Source organism: Aplysia californica, unplaced genomic scaffold (assembly GCF_000002075.1).
Source record: "Aplysia californica isolate F4 #8 unplaced genomic scaffold, AplCal3.0 scaffold00781, whole genome shotgun sequence".
Lineage (NCBI taxonomy): Eukaryota > Metazoa > Mollusca > Gastropoda > Aplysiida > Aplysiidae > Aplysia > Aplysia californica.
Genome location: NW_004798051.1, coordinates 230544 through 249870, shown reverse-complemented (window position 1 = coordinate 249870; position 19327 = coordinate 230544). Strand labels below are relative to the sequence as shown.

Below are 19327 nucleotides of genomic sequence, written 5' to 3'. Positions count from 1 at the left end.
TATCTATCTATCTATCTATCTATCTATCTATCTATCTATCTATCTATCTATCTATTTGTTATTATTACAATAAAGCAATTTTAGTTTATTCTGGACAACTAATATGTAATCATCCATATCTGCCAAAATTATTTCCCAGTACATTTTTCATTCTGTTACAAGGGGAAAATTTAAAATGTCCTACCACCTGAAAATGTTTAAGGTGTCCCTTGCACTTTTATGACCTTGTGCAGTTGCGAGTGCCGTAAAACACTTACCAAAAAGCATCACTTTTCGTAGTTGCGTACCATCCAAACTGCAGAAAAAGCTGTTTGTATTGAGTTCTAATATAAACACTTTATAGAAGTGCTTTTTTGAGAAAACAACACCACCTTGCCCCCAACATGTCAGTGTGAACTTGTACTTTGTATCCTACGGCTGATTAAACTTCTCCACATCGTCATGCTCTGTTTAGAAAATTACCTACAATGTGCTCACTTTGTCTCTTGAATCGTTTATTATTATGATTATATTTTTTTCTGTACGTGAAAGTGTGGTGCTGAGGAAAATTTGTCAACTTTTTAATATTTAACTAGGTGCATGCTGTAAATCCTTTATTACTGTTTTTTTAGAAATCCAATTTCGGAAATCATTAAAGAAATCGTGTCGGAACGTTATTTTGAGGTGACCTTCATAAAAGAGCTTTTAGATTTAGTTGGTAATCCAGTTTTTTAGACGCGTATGCAAAGAGTGGAGAAGATTGAAAAGAGAGATTTCTGTTTACCTTGTTTTAACCGCTGTCAGATCGTTCTTAACAAATGGTTCGCTCGGCCAAAAAAGTGTCCGCGAAAGTCCGCTCTTTGGTTCAAATGACGCTACAGTCATTTGAAGCTCTCTTTCGTTTCTCTAGAAAAAGAATAGGAATAGCACAGTTTGTTAGTTTCACTTTTATTGTTTTTCACACACGCAGGGTAACTCTGTTCGCAAAATCAGCACTTTTTCGAAGAGGACGCCACCAGATTTTGAGGTCACTCTTTTTTAATCGGCTCAAAGAGAGCAGTGAACTATCTTGTTAAGTACGATCTTTGGTCAGACGAAAGTGAACAAGGTGAAATCAAATAAAGCCCCCTTTCAATGTGAACGTAATGTGTGGTGCGCAATCGGGTCTGGTCGAGTCGGGTCGTCGGGTCGGGTCGTTTTCTGGTGGTTTCAGTGCACACTACAACCCCGCCACGATTGTACCAGACGTCCTGGAAGTTAAAGTAGAGAAACCTTTAACCTTAATGGCTAACAGGGCTCCTCTTGGCAGATCCCTATTGCAGTGCTGCGACAGCCTGGAACCCCATAAATGTTTGGATCTACATCGATAGCTTTCTATTATCAAAGATCTTTAAAAACAAGATTGATTGATTGGGTAGGTGCTTTACGGCACTATCGACTATCGTTCATAACAAGATAGTTCACGGGGCCAAAAAGTCTCCGCACCGCGGAAGTCCGCGCATTGGTTCAGATGGCTGTTTTGAAGCTCTCTTTCGTTTCTCCAGAAGAAGAATAGTAATAGCACAGTTTGTTACTTTCGCTTTTGTTGTTTTTCACACAAGCAGGGTAATTGTCGCCACGCATGACTCAGCTTTGTTGTGATTGGCTGCAAACCAACTGAACATACGACTTGCAGGCCTGAAAACAAACGCGTTTGTTTTTGCAGGTCACTGACCGATCGGTTTGTACCACGACGGCAGCTTTGCACCTTCAATTCGACTGGCTTCGACTGTCAAATCGATCCGACCCTATCGCGCTAGTGGGCACCCCCTGTAAAGTTTTGACACATTTTCTTTGATTTCAACCTAAAGTGGGTAAAAGCATAACAAGGGATACACAGCACACACCTAACACATTAAACGGTTGACAATTTTTCATCAACACCACACTTTAACGAACATCTAAGAAACACATACAGCAAACGGATATGAAAGGCATTGTCCTTTTTGATGTTTTTGTTTGTTTGCAGACAATGGCAAGTCTGCAAGGCAACCATCACATTTCAAAAGGAACGACTTAAGACATACAAAAAAGAAAAAACGAAAAAACAGACGCACTAAATCGCACAAAGGGATAAATGAACTAACGTCAGAATATGGGTTTTAATACCTTTAGTTAGCAAAGCAGAGAAATTTTATTGAGACGAGAGTTCAAAAGGCTAACAGCGTCAGCTACCAGCTTGCCCCACTCCTCAAACATCCTCACATCCCCATTGAGACCAAAGTCAAGCTCATTAAATCTATCTTCCTCCCCGTCTTGATCTACCAGTGCCAGACATGGACCCTGACCAAAAGTCTGGAACGTAAGATCACCATTGCGAGATGAGATGTCTAAGGAAAGCCGTTTTGTTGGCACCTATCCAGCTTGCCAGTAAAGCATACTACAGGAAAGTATGAGAGTACAAGGCAAGAGGAATACCAAGAAAGACCTGGATCCAGGGTGTGAAGGATACCCTGAGAACATACAATATCCCACCCAGTCATACGATCAAACTTGCTGGAGACAGGAAGCTCTTTCTCCCCTCGACGCCCTAGAGGTACAAGAGGACGGATAAAGTAGAGTAAGTAAGTTAGCACAACGTTCACCTCAGTAAATTATCCGATTTGCAAGTCAGGTCCACGTTGAAAAGCATGCAGGAGAAAAAAGAACGTAGATAGACCAAAGCGTGGTCAGACCTGAACTGACTGCGGCCGATTTCTCACAGTTACTATAACTGTCCTGTCCTGACACTTAACACGATCGTTCTTCTGAAAGTGACTTTCTCTTTGGTCAACGAACCTTTCAAATTTGTTTCTACTGTTCTTCTCCGCGAAGATAGGGTCAATTTTGGTATCTGATAGAGCTTCCACAACTTGGCGTTTTGGTGATTTTGTAAGGGTTTTTATAACCTAATCTGTCTCGTTGATTTGGGAAGATTTTTAAACGGCAACAATACACAAAAGAGTTAATAAACTTCATGTTTTGCGCATGCTTGAAATATAATATTATTGATTTAACCATTTTTAGCGGACTAACATACTTGGGCATGTTGAAGAAACGCATTGTCATCCTCTGGGCTAGCGCGGCCCGTATAGCCGAGGTGAAGGCTGTGTACCAATAGTTGCCAAAACAGAATAATCTCAAAGGAAATCTTAACGTGGAGAGAAGAGAAAATGAAAAGCTTAGCACAGGTTGGAAAAAGAGAGGGGGGGGGGGGAGGGAGGGAGGGGAGTATGAGGCTAAATTAAAACTATGCATGGAAAGGAAGAAACAGAGAACATAAAGAATCTCAAAATGTGGATTAAAGAAAAAAAATGTTGAAAAAAAATTAAGAAGCAAGAACTAAATTACAGTGAAATGCCTAAACCAATATAAAGAATGGGATAAAAAGAACAAAATGTAAAGATTGATATATTGATCAGAGGAATGGATTTTGATTATGACGCAGATAAGAATGAAACCTTTGAGAAGAGGGATGCGAGAGCCGAGAGCGTGAGTGGATACATTAATGTTGTTAGATTGATGTAAGTTCATCCAGACAGGCAGAGACATGAAGACATAAGAGCAGCTATCGGCACTGAGTCCTGCCTGCATTGCATAGAAATACAGAGGATAAAATGGTTTGGCCACCTGTAAAGGCATGTCACCTGACCAGCCAGCCTCGAGAGCTTACAACACCAAGCACTCAGGCTACAAAGGAAGAGGAAGGCCACGCAAAGGTGGATCGAGGGTGTCAAGGAAACCCTAAGAAAACATAACATCACAACTGAAAGGGCTGCAGAGCTGGCCTACCATAGAAAACTGCATCTCCCCTCGACACTTAACGCAACAGAGGATGAAAAAGTAAAAGTAAAGTAAGTAGATGTAAGCCCATGGGGAAAATGAGAGCCCTGAAAGAGACTAATATTGAGCCTGTAGCAACAATTAATGTTCAGAATGCTGAAAGTGGCACAAGTGAAGAGATCTACGAATTGAGATGAATCCCAATTAAATCTGTAGTCGCTAACATCGAGTCTTTAGGCAACAGTACATAATATGTGAGGCAGCGTGGTGGAATCAGGCTCTCGTCAAAATAATTAAAGTGAAGAAACTTGCATTTTTCCGCAGGTTTGTGAATTTTTATCAAATTTTTGTTTTTTACCTCAACACCTTTCATGCCCATTAAAGAACTCATTTCTGGGTAGATTTTTCTGGAAAACGTTGAATAAAGGCACACAAAATTTAAATTTTCAGTTACCACGGACTCTTAAGCTAATCTTTTGTGGCCATTTTCTCACTAATTTTACTTCTGAAAACAAGTGACCCCGACCTCCTTCTTTCGCAAATATCTCAACTTGTATTCAAGATAAATGGATATTTTTTTCATCCTATTAAAGACAAGTGAATGAGCTTTAAGATGATACCAATAACACTACATGCCCAAAAATTGACGAGAGCCTGATTCCACCCGGCAGCCTCACATATGTACAAGACTGGCAAACCGTTTCATTTCTTATTGTTAGTGCTTTATACCTTGGGCAATGCTCACCAGATAAGAAAAACCAAACTATTGGTTCTAAGAGTATGTGTGTGTGTGTATTTGTTTGTGTGTGTGTGTGTGTGTGTGTGTGTGTGTGTGTGTGTGTGTGTGTGTGTGTGTGTGTATGCGTATGTGTGTGAAGGTGGGTGTGAGTGAGTGAGTTTGCGTGTACGTGTGTGTGTGTGTGTGTGTGTGTGTGTGTGTGTGTGTGTGTGTGTGTGTTTGTGTGTGTATGAGAGAGAGAGAGAGAATGAGAGAGAGAGAGAGAGAGAGAGAGAGAGAGAGACAGAGACAGAGACAGAGAGAGAGAGAGAGACAGAGAGAGAGAGAGAGAAGAAAAACCAAACTATTGGTTCTAGGCGTATGTGCGTGTGTTTGTTTCTGTGTATGTGTTTGTACATGTGTGTGCAGTTGGGTGTGAGTGAGTGAGTGTGCGTGTACGTGTCAGTGTATGTGTGTGTGTGTGTGTGTGTGTGTGTGTGTGTGTGTGTGTGTGTGTGTGTGTGTGTGTGTGTGTGTGTGTGTGAGAGAGAGAGAGAGAGATAAAGAGGGAGAGAAAGAGAGAGAGAGAGAGAGAGAGAGAGAGAGAGAAAGTGAATGACAGAGAGAGAAAGAAAGAGTGAGTGAGTGAGAGAGAGTGTGCGTATGTGTGTGTGTGTGTGTGTTTGTGTTTGTGTTTGAGACACAGAGAGAGAGAGAGAGAGAGAGAGAGAGAGAGAGAGAGAGAGAGAGACAGAGAGAGACAGAGAGAGATAGAGAGAGAGACAGAGAGACGGGGTGGGGTAATGGGGAGAGAATGAGATGTATGGAAGATGTAACATTGATACAGTCAATCTTTATATAAGGGAAGTTACCGAATAAAATACATAATTATCTTGTTATAGTAAAGTACCACAGAAGGGTTTCGGCTTAGTTTGTTTCTCGTTATGCTTACTTGTAATAATTTAAAGCCCATCTTGACGTACATAGCTTCTTTTATAGGAGAGCCAGTGTCACCTTTCTTTTTTCTGTCTTTCTGTTTTTCTGTCTGCCTGTCTTTCTTTATGTCTGTTTTATTTTCTTTCTTACTTTCTTTCTTTCTTTCTTTTTAAATTGGTCAATAACCCGCACCAGCGAGTAGTAGTAGTAGTAGCAGTAGCAGCAGCAGTAGTAGTAGTAGTAGTAGTAGTAGTAGTAGTAGTAGTAGTAGTAGTAGCACTTCAGCTGGTTAGCTGCGCCCCGTCAGTGTGACAACCAGCTATTTATATTCCACCTCCCAGCTCGTGGATCCGGCCTTGGCATGGTGTGTTCTGAATTAGTCGAGGTTGAATGCTAAAAATACAACACAATAAATAGACAAATTCAATACGGATCGGGATGCAGGCAGACAGGAGGTCAGATAAGACTTGTCGACGCCAAATGTGTCGGGATCAGGCTCTCGCCAATATTTGTGCATATTAATGAAGTTATTGATATCATCGTTTAAAGTTTTGTATATTTTTCTTGATGAAAAAATACCCATCTATCTTGAATACTGGTCTAGATATCTACGACTGAAAGGGGTTGGGGTTCGCCATATGTCACAGGTTAAATTAGTGAGACAGAATATGAACGTCAAAGTTTGGAGGCGTCCAAAGCTTGAGTGTGCTTGAGACCTGCAAATGTACACTTTTTGTACTTTTGATAAAACCCTTTTCAGTAAAATTCACCCAGAATGTGCTTTTAAGTGGACATTAAAGGCGCTAAGGATAAAATGAAAAATATAAAATTGCTGAAAAAAAATGCCAACTTCTTTGATTTAATTCAGATTTCTTTACGATGCCACAACGATATGAAAGAAGGAGACGCTTTTACTTCAGAGTGAAATCAAATTTATTTATTTTGTTATCGTTCATTTCAAGTCGTTCGAGATAGAGTTAAAAAACTGCCAAAACCAATTATGTTCATAACATCAGCTTCCAGTGAGAGAAGCGTCATGAGAACGGACAATAAGACACACATTAGTACTTGTTCTGATAAATCAAGACAAAGCAACTTTATAGTTATATTATGTTCAGAAATACATAATATGATTAGGCTATATATTAATAATAATAATAATAATAATAATAATGAAGATCATTTCTATAGTGCCCACTCCCGTGTAAACACAGCTCTAGGCGCTTTACATAAATGCATGTACGAATAATATTCACGCACGCGACACCCACACGCACATACACACTCATACACACACACAAACACACACACACAAACACACACACACACACACTCACGCACACATAACACGCACACATGTGCACACACATGTACGCCAAACACACACACACACACACATACACACACACACACACACACACACACACACCACACATACACACACACACACACACGCACACACACACACACACACATCTACTTGCTTATCACACGCGTACGCTTACACATCGTCACGAAATGATCACACACATATTAATATATATATATATATATATATATATATATATATATATAATAAAACAATATACACAATGCAATTCACAAAGTACATAAATGGATACATAATCATTTACATAACCATGTACTGAACATGAATCTACTGTCATAAAAATGATGTCATTAAATGTGTCTTTAAAGATTTTTTAAAATTTAGACTCAGATGTTGTATGTCTAAAGGGTTGGGGAAGAGAGTTCTAAACTGACGGAGCAAGGTGAGCAAACGATCGTTCAGCTAATGTTTTACCCCCTTTTCTAGGAACTCTTAAACGATACTGATTGCCTGATCTTAGAGATCTAGATGGAACATAAATCTAGATGAGATAACTAAGATATGAGGGAGCTTTGTTATTGACACATTTATGACATCATTTTGCAATTTTATATGACATTCTAGCTGACACAAGAAGCCAATGCAACGATCTTAACATGGGAGTAATGTGGTCCCTTTTCTTTTTCTTTAGTACAAGCCTAGCAGCATGATTTTGAAAACGTTGTAACTTGTGAAGAATGGTATTTGGTAAGTTAGCTAGTAAAGCATTGCAATAATCGATTCGTGAAAACAAGAAAGAGGACACGAGCGTTTTCAACGAGTTTTCATTCAAAAACATAGACGTATGACCAATTCTACGCAATTCATAAAATAAAATGGTACATAAATAATTAATATGATGTTTCATTGACAATTTTGAATCAAAATACACTCCCAGATTTGTTGCTTTATTAGTAAAATACAGTTTTTCATTTTCAGTACAAAATATGATCAATGTCTACGGGGATATGGCTTTTCTTTGGGTTACATAAAAGAATTTCAGTTTTATTTTCATTCAGCTGGAGTTTATTATCAACCATCCACTTTTTGACGTCATCAGTGCACAGACCCATCGTAGTAAGCAAGGTTTTAACACCTGATGGTGGAATATATTTATATAACTGTGTATCGTCTGCGTACATGTGATAATTCATATTGTGCTTTCTGATCACAGCTCCAAGCTGCAGTGTATATAACGTATACAAGATTTGACCCACTACTGAACCTTGAGGCACTCCAAAGTCTAGCTTAAAAAATTGACGAAAGAGAGTCGTGCACAACCATAGATTGTGTACGGCCAATCAGGTAGGACCTGAACCAGCCAAGAACCCTGCCAGACAGGCCAAACGTGTTGAACAATCGTTCAATAAGAATAGTGTGATCTATAGTATCAAAGGCAGCACCAAGATCAAGAAGAGAAAGAATTGATATTTTGTTCTCATCCGTCTCACACAAGAGGTTGTTTTATATTTTCAATAGCGCAGTTTCTGTGTTATGAAATTGCCCATAGCCAGATTGATTTAATTCATATACATTGTTTTCTTTTAAATGATTCTTCAATTGAACCAAAACAACTTTCTCCAAGATTTTTGATAAAAAGGAAAGGTTGGACACAGGTCTGAAATTCTTGAGCTCCTCCAGGGAAAGATTTGATTTTTTGAGAAGGTGAATAACTAAAGCATGCTTAAAGAGTGATAGTACTACTCCAGACTATAGAGACTCATTAATGATGGAAGTTATAAATCCAATGACGCTATCAAGATGTGTGATGAGCAGTGGTGTTGGAATGGGATCAAGACTACATGTTGTATGGGGTGTTGACATTATGATAGATCTTACGTCTTCTTGTGTTGCCAGTACAAATTCATTGAAGATTACCCCAGAGAATGTTTCAAAACATGGCAGGGTATGGGTAGTTATGTCAATTGTTTTCCTAATCGTGGATACCTTGTCTCTAAAGTATTGACCAAAAACATCAGGAACCTCACTTTTAGGTACATTCGTGGGAAACTTTTTGCCTGCCGGATCTTTCTTACCAGACAACTGTATATTAATACACACTGGATCCCGCTTGCTCGTATGCACACACAAACATAATTATTCAGACACACAGACACAAACACACACACATACACGCACACACACACACACACACACAAACACATACACACACACACACACACACACACACACACACACAGACATATATACAATATACATATGGGCATGAAAAACACATACACAAGCACACACACACACACACACACACACACACACACACACACACACACACACACATGCACACGTGTTCTACTCATGTAAGAAATCGATATCCTGTATTTGCTGCAGTGATAAATAATATTGTATAGAGTACGATTCATCAAAGAGGAAAAATTACCAACAGTTTGCACAAGTTCAGGAAAAAAAGTATTGCTGTTCCGTGTTGATTGACTTTCCATCATTTGCTCTTCCGATATCAAGAGTGCCCATAATAACATGTCCTAAATGGATCAAAAACCCCTTCTCCAACGTTCAATGTTTCGAGAATTATGGCGTTGCGGCCATTCGCGGTTTTTCTGTTTTGTCTCTATCGGAGATAGATATTAAACCTTTATCAAAAGAAAAACGTTATTTTATATTGAAGATCTAGCCTTCGAAACAAACTTTCTGAGCTAAAACGGGCGGGAAAGTCGTATAAATATTATAGTACGGTACTTTATAGTTAGTTGCAGTCAAATTTTCCGAATCTCTTTCTGTAAACTTCTACAAAAGGCGGAAGGTTCAACCCTTACACCGAAAATGAGGATGACCACGTATCACAAATCACGAGAGACTAAATGAAAATGTTCGCAACAAAAAATATCACAGCTCACCACAAAAAATGCCAGTTTGTAAAGATAATGAAGTGCACCAACGGGATATTTTAATCTACAGGTACGAACATTCTTCCATTGTGGTTTCTATAAATAATTCATTATATCATCAACCGCACCAATAGATCAAACCAACACAGTACAACAGAGTTATTCCAACGCCAAATTGTCGGCTAGCTGTTCATGTGTACATAACCCAAATATTGTGAAAAAAAAACAACAACAATAAAAACCAAATTAATGCAATTTCTTCATCTGTGATATCAGTTGCATAAACTCGAGAAAAAATTCGGCCGCAATACAAATCCTAGATGTTGAAAAGGACAAGTGAATTGAGTAAGAATTTTTGTTTTGAATTGAAGAATGAATTCAGTAATGAATACGTAAAACAATTTCATAAACAGTATAAACATATTCAAATAATTCTAAAATAAAAAATAGTGACAAATAAATCGATTTCCAAATACTGATGCTTACGCTGCAATCTGTGAACAGAGTTAAGATAGATTTGTACACAAAGCAAGCAGACTGTTGGATAACCATGACAAGAAATAAAGATAGCCAGGCTGAAAATGGGACCAAATGGTGAAAAGCACAAAGAATAAAGAAATGAAAACCTTGCGTAAACAAAAAAACTTCTCAGTCGCAGAGAAATCAATATTGTCGTGCTTGGGCGAGTTATTCAAACGCCAAATTGTCGGCTAGCTGTTCATGTGTACATAACCCAAATATTGTGAAAAAAAACAAAACAATAAAAACCAAATTAATGCAATTTCTTCATCTGTGATATCAGTTGCATAAACTCAAGAAAAAATTCGGCCGCAATACAAATCCTAGATGTTGACAAAAGCAAAAACACAAAAAATTATCATGATAATAAATAAAGAATAAAAAAAGCATAATGTAGGTATAGATCTAACTGCTAAAAGAATGAAACAGGTTTTTTTTCTCTCTCCTAAAGTGTTTTGCTTTCTGAGCTTAGTAGAACAACTCCTGTATAAGTTGCCACGAAATGTAAACAGCACACAGAACGTTCGGCCTCAGCTCTGTCTGAGCGTCATGACTATTTCTCATCGTGCAAGAACGCCGCACAGTGACCGTTTCCAGAATTAACATTGAACAATAATTGAATAACACATTTACAAAAGAGAAAGAAAAGTATACTGAAAAGGACAAGTGAATTGAGTAAGAATTTTTGTTTTGAATTGAAGAATGAATTCAGTAATGAATACGTAAAACAATTTCATAAACAGTATAAACATATTCAAATAATTCTAAAATAAAAAATAGTGACAAATAAATCGATTTCCAAATACTGATGCTTACGCTGCAATCTGTGAACAGAGTTAAGATAGATTTGTACACAAAGCAAGCAGACTGTTGGATAACCATGACAAGAAATAAAGATAGCCAGGCTGAAAATGGGACCAAATGGTGAAAAGCACAAAGAATAAAGAAATGAAAACCTTGCCTAAACAAAAAAACTTCTCAGTCGCAGAGAAATCAATGTTGTAAGCAACATTGCCGTAAGCATAACATTAGAGGTTTTTCTTGCAGTCTTTGACCTTCCTCTCATAATCTTGCAAAGCTTTGCTCTTTTTGCCCCCCGCACTCATCGCTGGGCAGTAGGAGCCGAAGAGCTTGTCAAAATGGTTGAAAAAGGGTTGGAAGTTGGTGAGGGGTTTTTGATGGTGCATGTCGTGCTTGGGCGAGCCCCCGATAGTGCCAGTTGGGTCCAAGTTGTGCAGAAGGAATGGGAAATCGAAGCCAATGTGAGCCTCTACGCTGACCAAGATGCTTACCATCATGTAGCTGTGGAAATGAAATTCCTGGTCTGGTTGAATGTTTCTGCGTGGAAAGAAATCAAACAAGATAGTCCCGAAAGAAACCATCGTGGGACATCTCTGTTAAAAACAATTAGTAATATGCTGAATTTGTCTATTTAATTCAATGCAATTTCTAGCACTCATAAATCGACATCAAACTCCTGGATCATAATGATATTGCTCTCACTGGAAATTGGAGGCAAAAGAGGTAAGTGTAGACAAAGAATAAGTTAAGCCAACGTTTGCTTCAGAGCTGGCACTTGAAGAACGAAACGAGAAACACAACTGCCCTAGTCTCGCACTGAGAGAGAGAGAGAGAGAGAGAGAGAGAGAGAGAGAGAGAGAGAGAGAGAGAGAGAGAGAGAGAGAGAGAGAGAGAGAGAGGACAGACAGACAGATAGACAATCAGAGAAGGAAAGGAAGGACACAGGGAAGGGTGACGATAATACAACGACTTGAGAACGGAAGACCTGGTCTACTCCAAGATACACATGACATGATCTGGTAAGGCGATACGCTCGTGGTGAAACAAGCCACAGGAAACGAGCCCCTTCTCATAAGTCATGATAGACGGTGATTTAATTTAACCCTGTATCGATTGTTAGCAGTATTTTACCTCCAAACAGTGAGCGGATGCGAGTTGAAGAACCAGGTGTTGGTGGTGGTGAGGAAACCGACGACAACCAGCTCCCAGGGGTGAAGATACTGAGTGACCCACACAAACGGGCTATTGTACCTGTGATGCACCGCATGGATGTGGCGGTACAAGAACCGAATCTGAGCAGAAAGATCATTTTGGAGGGGTTAAAAATAGAAACAGAGTTTAACTGTAGACAATACATTTTCAACAAAAGGAAGCTAAGTTGTTCTTAATACAGCAAAAGAGTATTTCTTACGAAAATGAAACTATATTGCAATTATATTTTTTATGTTACTTATGCGGAAAGTTTTTTTTATTGGTTAGAAATTTTTCGACGGTAACGAAGAAACCTTGAATGAAGTCAGGTGTTCTAGTACTTTTTGACCCCAAGTTCATTCACCCCAACGTAAAGCCTGGTCTACAAAGACTGACCAATTAAGTCGATTTAGCTTTCCAAAGAAAGTCAAGGGTTTATGTTTTAACGGTTCTTATCATTATAACAAAGGACACATATCAGAAATCAAAGTAACAGCTTTTTAATCTGACTATTTACATTATTAAACTTTGTAATACTGTGCTATGATAGAGAGCATTGCCCTGTTTGTGAGAATTTGAAAAAAAAGGATCATTTCGTAAGCGGGCAATAGCTGTGGGCGGGAGGCTTGGCTGACGCATTGGCACGGAGATTTGAACATAATTTAGCTGAACAGGAGAAAATAATATGCCTCTCTGACACTGCAGACGCCATGATGCGACTGTGCTAGCGCATTAGTGGGTAATTTTTCCCACTTTCAGCAAGACTTCGACAATTTGGATCTCTTTCTGTTTTAGGTATAGGAGGCCCTTTAACTTTAAGATGTGTAAAAATATTGAAACTGCACTCAACTTTCCATTAAATTTGCTCGAAACTGCCTCCTTCATTTATTCCTCTAGCCATACAAACCTGGACACACCACAAACAAAGAACGCTTGTTTCTTTTTAAAAAAAAATTGAAATCTGTTACAATATTCCACGGATCCAGATTGCTTACCGAAATACTGGAAATCTCGAATAGTTGTGTAAAACATCAATAAGATATTGATTATTACATTAAAGGTGTGTTGGAATCGATCAATATCAATTCCTTTAATACTATAATTCAACAACTTAGTGTGATGTTAGGGACATTCCATGTAATAGATGTTTCTAGATTAAAAACAAAACCAAAATGAAAGTCGGTCATTGACATCAAAATTTACACCTTCTGGCTGTTGATTACTGTTGTTGTGTACCTTGATTTAAAAGTTAAAAAATCAAACAACAGTGATCAGCTGCAAGTAACCTGACTGGCACGGGAGAGATCATAAAAGTTTGCAAACAACGCTGCCTCCTTTCCAAATGCTACTCAGGTGGCTAAAGTTCGTCTTCACGGGGTCCAGAAATAAATACAGACTCCCAACAATGTTGGAAAAATTAGGAGAGATCTTTTTTCGTATTGTAGTAACTGTGGGAATTGGCATCTAAGACAAGGCGATCATGAATGCAGTGTTTGTAAAATTGTCAGAGATGTCATACCATGGCCGGTATGATTTGTGAAATTATGTGTGCAGTTTGTGCAGACGTCCACTTTTGTTTCCTAAGTTTCCTCCATGGGGATGAATAAAAGGGATCTTCCTTTTGCATTAGTTTTTTCACGTTTCCTGCCCTCAACATAGTAGAAGTGTAAAAGAAAAGGATAACATAAAGAACCAGCGTCCAGATAGTAATGGTAAGGCTCTTCATTATTGCACGAAAAAGACGCGAGTTCGACACCCTCGTTGAAAATACATTCCAATCTGTTGGGTATTTACGTACCTTTTCGACTCAGATGAGTTCCACACAGCCTGTTTTGGCTAAGAAAGATTAGTCTAAAGTAACCGGTATCGTAAGCTAACAAAAGGATATTGTGTGTTTATTAGCTTTATTCTTTCTTTGCAGTGGATGTAATAAATAAAAACCGTTAAATTAAGTCAGTTACCAACCTTGTGGTGTGTCAGGTGCCATACGTAGTACTGAAAATCAAAGACAAATAAAGCCGCTATCTGATGCCAAACAAACTCGAAGATCGTGGGCGCCTCACCAGGCAGAGGAGTAGGTAAAACCCAGATCATCTGACCAATCGCAGCCGGCATGATGAAGAGGATGTGGTTCCAGAAGGTCAGGTAAAGTGTGTCGTAGATCAAATCAGCTGTAACCTGGGAAAGTGACAAGGGATTTTGTTGTCGTTGTCTTTGTCGTTGTCGTTGTCGTTGTCGTGGTAGTTATACAAGTGGTCGGAGAGAAGGTTAAAGGGACGGCAGCTGTGACTTGACTTTGCTACTATTGACTGTTATTATGATTATTGTTTTTGTTAACCTTTAAAAATATAGGAACATGTAAAATGAGTGATCAGCAGAAGACCTAAGGCAATGTTGCAGCACATTTCTAACCAACATACCCAAGTTTGCAATTTTAGTGCATACCTTTTTAAGTTTCAGATATAGAAAACCTCAAATCGTCCAACTTCAAGCCTGAAGAAATTGTGCGTTTTCAATGAGTTTAGGATAGTATAGCAATAGTTGTGTTGAAATAATCCTACGTGAACTGTTCAGCGAATTTTCTCGGTAGCTTTTTTGTGATGGCATTGCTGCTGTTGATGAGGACAAGGATATGAGAACAAAATCAGACAGGATTGTTCTTTGTAAACCCTCAAAAGCAAACAAACAAACTAACTATCTAACAGACAAAAAACAAAATACAAAACCAAACAAAGGCACATAATAACTACACAAGGTAAATTAACTTTCACCATCTACACACAAACCTTGTTAAACAATCTGATAACACCTTGATCTTGGAAAACTCCTCATCTTTTCAAAATTCATAACATTCCCTCTTCATTTCTTGTATTGAATATGAATTTTAAAAATTCTCCTTTATTACGTTTATCTTATTACGAGGAGGTTTACAGGGACAAAGAAGGTACGTTGACCTTGTTCAAGTCTGGTAGACGTTTTGTCTACATTGATGTCCCCCCTCACCACAAGATTTTCAGTTTGGAGATTGGAGGCCTACGTTGTACCATTACGGCCTGGGAAAAAAAAGTGGCGATGGGAGCAGCACAGCCGGTGGAGGTCATCCTGCCCCCGACACCAATGGGCAAGCTTCGATCCGGACGGCCAACACTCAGGCAGAGACACACACCCTGCGTGCCGTAACGAAACAAACTAACATGGACTTTTCCCCCTCAGCCCGACCGCCCCTGCCCCTCAGTCCGCTCACCCCGAAGCCAAGACACAAGGTCCCCAAGCAATAACACGAGGAGTAAATATGCGGGTGAGAGACGAGCCCGCTCGGTCACCAAGTGTAAAGTCACGAAAGCAGGAGGTGAGTGGTACGAGAAGAAGGGAGGACACAATATATTATTCTGATTTTGAGGAGCCAGTGGAAACCGAAGATCGTGAACACGAAGAGGTCGGGGCGGGAGTGGTGTGTACATGTTTGGGTAGCCATTGGTAACTACTTGGATTTTTTAAAGGACCTTGAGTTTGGTTTTGAGTCTGACTGTTTTGGATGTCAATAAGAATCGTCTCCCTTAATTGGTCGCTTTTAAGGACAACCGGGCTAACCCAGATTTCGGGGGTTTACAGAAATCTTGACCTACAACAAAAGTGGGCATTGCCCTACCTATACGAGAAGTTTGGTTTAATTGATTTGTATATGTGTTTGGCTCTAGAGAAAACTCTCCTTGTCTTTTAAAGAAACTGAACAAGGGTCCAAAAACTTTACCTTACATTTTTTCAAATCAGCATTTTTCGGGATAGCCCCCTTGTGCTTAAAAGCGACCAATTGCCTTTGTTTTATTTTTGTTTTTGTAAGTGTTTTTACGGCGCTCGCAACTGCATAAGGTCATATGAGCGCGCGGGACACATTTAACTTTTTCAGTTGGTAGGAAATTTTGAATTTTGTCCGGGTGGCGGCCAAAGCCTACTCTTATCGATTTTAGACCACCAAAGGATTTTTAACGTTACGCAACTTTCACACCGGCCCTCCGAGATTTTTCGCCCTTGTCCGAGAAGGCTAGGGGTAGATCTTTCCTACCAGAAGATCAGGGGTGTGGCTGAAAGACAGCAGTAAGAAGAAGCCTAGGAATAGCAGTAGAAAGGCTGTAGAAAGAATCAGGAGCCCAGAGGAGTTGGGCAAAAGAGGTGAGGGGGGGGGGCAGAAAGAGGAGACAAAAGCAGACGACAGAACATTGCTAAAGAGCAGGAAAGGATGTGAAAGGAGACAAATTTAGAGAAGAAATTATTTTGGTCACTACCTGGATTCGAACCCGTGACCTTTGAATGAAAGGCCAACACCTTAACCTCTAGGCCACGAGAGCCCCCACCAATTATCTGGGCCTTAACAAAAACCTAAAAAGAAAAACAATGTTCCGTAAATGTACACAATATGGCATTATGTGTCTGCAAGAGACTTATGTCACCAATACTACTGCACGTGAGTGGAGTTTAGAATGGTCTGTGGAATTCTTTTTTAGTGAAGGAACTAGTAAAAGTAAAGGAACATTTATACTTGTTAATAAAAATTTTAATAAATGGAGGGTCGCGGGTCGGGTCCAGGGCCCCAGGGACATATTTTCACCCACTCTGAGCGCTGTTTACTTTTGGTATTTTCAGATCCCTCATTCAGTCTAGATTTTATTGACACTTGTTGCTGAATGATTAGCATTAACAGTATTCAATTTTACACGGTTCTATGTGGTGTACTAACAATTTTTATGTTTGACCTAGTTTTTCTCAAAACACACTTTTTCACCACCTTTTGTTTGCATATGTAGGTTTTTTCCCTCCACCATTTTTTTCCTACACAGAGACTTGACATTTGGCATGTAGTTAGAGAACTGGTTTGTACTTGTGTTGGGCTGGTTAGTTATTTTATATTTTGCTTTAGATTTTTTTAACGATTTTATTTTCCATATCAAAAATATTTTTTAAAGATCGAATTCCATATCCCCAACTTTGAGAACAATTTGGAATACTTTCTAAGTATAGTACCAAAAATCAAAACAACCAGCTGCAAGCACCTATTTATTTGTGACATTTTACAAGCTTTAGAATTTTAAAAAGTTAAAACTGTAGAAATAGAGGGGGAATAATGTCTATCCAATTTTCAAGATGGCCGCTGTTTCCATTGCAAGGGCTTAGGTAATCAAGTGTGTCAATAGTTGAACATGAATCCTTTGTCTCAGACTTACTGCCTGCGACAAAAGTTTGTTTTCCGTTTGTCTTTAGTTACAAACGTCGTCCCGTAAGTATCGAACCCCCTTGTATAAAGCAGTGGAATTAGGTATAAAAACAGAAAGAATGCTAGGGTTGTCTTTCAGTATAGATGATGTTTCATACGTAGCAATTAATGTATATTATGGTCCAGTAGTTAAAAATGATAAGTTGGATGTCATTGATAAGCTTTACTCTGTTTTTTAAGATGTAAAGGTAGACCACATCATCAGATATGGAGATTTTAATGTTACCCGTAACAATAACCTTGATACTGTGACCGGAGAGAAACACGACATGTTCACAAAAAAGTTCAGTGACTGGATCGCCAATTCATCTTTGATATCTGGCGGGTATGCAGTGTGAAGAAAATGATGTCACCTGGTCCAGGCCTACACCATTTACAGCACGCCGGCTGGACTACATAATATTTTTGTAATACTGAGCTGTTTCCCTTTGTTATAGACTCTAAACACGCATTTGTATTTGGCACGGATCTTAAATCACTCACAACTACTGTTTGAACTGAAAAATTTTTTAAAGAGGGCTTTCATTTTATAATTTTATAAATTCATTACTAAAGGACAAAGAGTACGTTAACACAATGGAGAAATGCATCGACAGATATTTTGAACGGACTTCGGATGAAACGGATTCGACCATAAGATGGGAACTTTTAAAAGTCAGGGCAAGGTAACGTACAGTTGACTATAGTGTTAGAAAGTGCAGAGCTCTCAAACTAAGGGAAAATCTAATAATGGAAGAACATTTGAAATTAAATTATAAAGTAGTAAAAAAACAACAACAGGATATTACATTGCTTAGACAGTTTGAATCCAAAAAGAAAGAAATAGAAATAGAAATATATCAACTACATAAGGCCAGGGGAGTACAAATACGATCAAGACAAAAATGAATTGAGCAAAGAGAAAAGAATACTAAATACTTTCTTCGGATGGAGAAAATGAGACGTGTCGGTAACGTTATATCTTCTTTACAGGATGACAAAAACAACAATCTGTATGTTTATGCAGATATTGTGGATAGAGTTAAAAATCACTTTGAGCGTTTGTATAAGAAGGACCACAATATTGAAACAGAGTTGATGATTTCCTGCAAGGATGTAATTATCCAGTACTCGAAGATGCTGATAAAGAAATATGTGACAGTGAATTTGATGCCATTGCCAGAGGCGAAGCGTCTATATAATCAAATAATCACTGCTTCCCTTCCTAATTTTGAAACATTGCCCCAGACAAATTCACCCGTAGACGTAAACCTCATAAATTAAATGTAAAAAGACGGTCATAATCACCAATGAACAATAGACTATGCCTAACCTTCAAAACCGTTTCATTGCTACAGAAATAGCCAACAAGTCAACGAAAGAATCTCGACTTAGATTATTGCATTTTAAAATCTGCCATAACATCTTTGCAAGTAAAATTCTACTCAGTCGCCTAGGCATTAAAAATACTGAACTATGGGAGCACTGTGGTGTAAACACGTTATTGAGCACATGTTTATTCTTTGTTCCCTGTTTTAAAAAAACGTCTGGAAATACGTATTTCATACTTTTTGTTATAAAACTTCATCCCGTTTTCCCAGGACTGACAGTAACATACTTTTTGGTGTCAGTGAACAAGGGCAAGGTGGAAAAGAAGCTCAGTTAAACATCGTTGACCACATTCTTTTGATTGCATAGATGTGTGTTAGCATGATACGCTACAGCAAAGACATAAATATACGAGTCTTGTTTGAAACGGGGCTGGAGCTAAGAGAAAGTAGCTTTTTGTAAGGTTCAGTGATAGCGCCTGCGGTGGTAAGATAAAATATATGTATATTCATATCTTGTTTCCAGCCCTTCAAATCTGAATGAAACTGATGGAAAAAGTGTGTGTGTGTGTG

At 38.7% G+C, this 19327-nt stretch overlaps 1 protein-coding gene across 1 annotated transcript in view; it reads right to left on the bottom strand.

The window, feature by feature from the left end:
- Positions 1-10343: 10343 nt before the first annotated feature.
- Positions 10344-19327, bottom strand: part of LOC101859363 (cholesterol 25-hydroxylase-like protein 1, member 2) — a 16695-nt gene continuing 7711 nt past the window's right edge. Inside the window, exons 2-4 of the mRNA XM_013088644.2 lie at positions 14144-14401; positions 12119-12279; positions 10344-11488 (exon numbers count right to left, since the gene is read on the bottom strand). Coding sequence (XP_012944098.2) covers positions 11215-11488; positions 12119-12279; positions 14144-14401 — 693 coding nt within the window. The 3' untranslated portion in view covers positions 10344-11214. The remainder of the gene's footprint in view (positions 11489-12118; positions 12280-14143; positions 14402-19327) is intronic.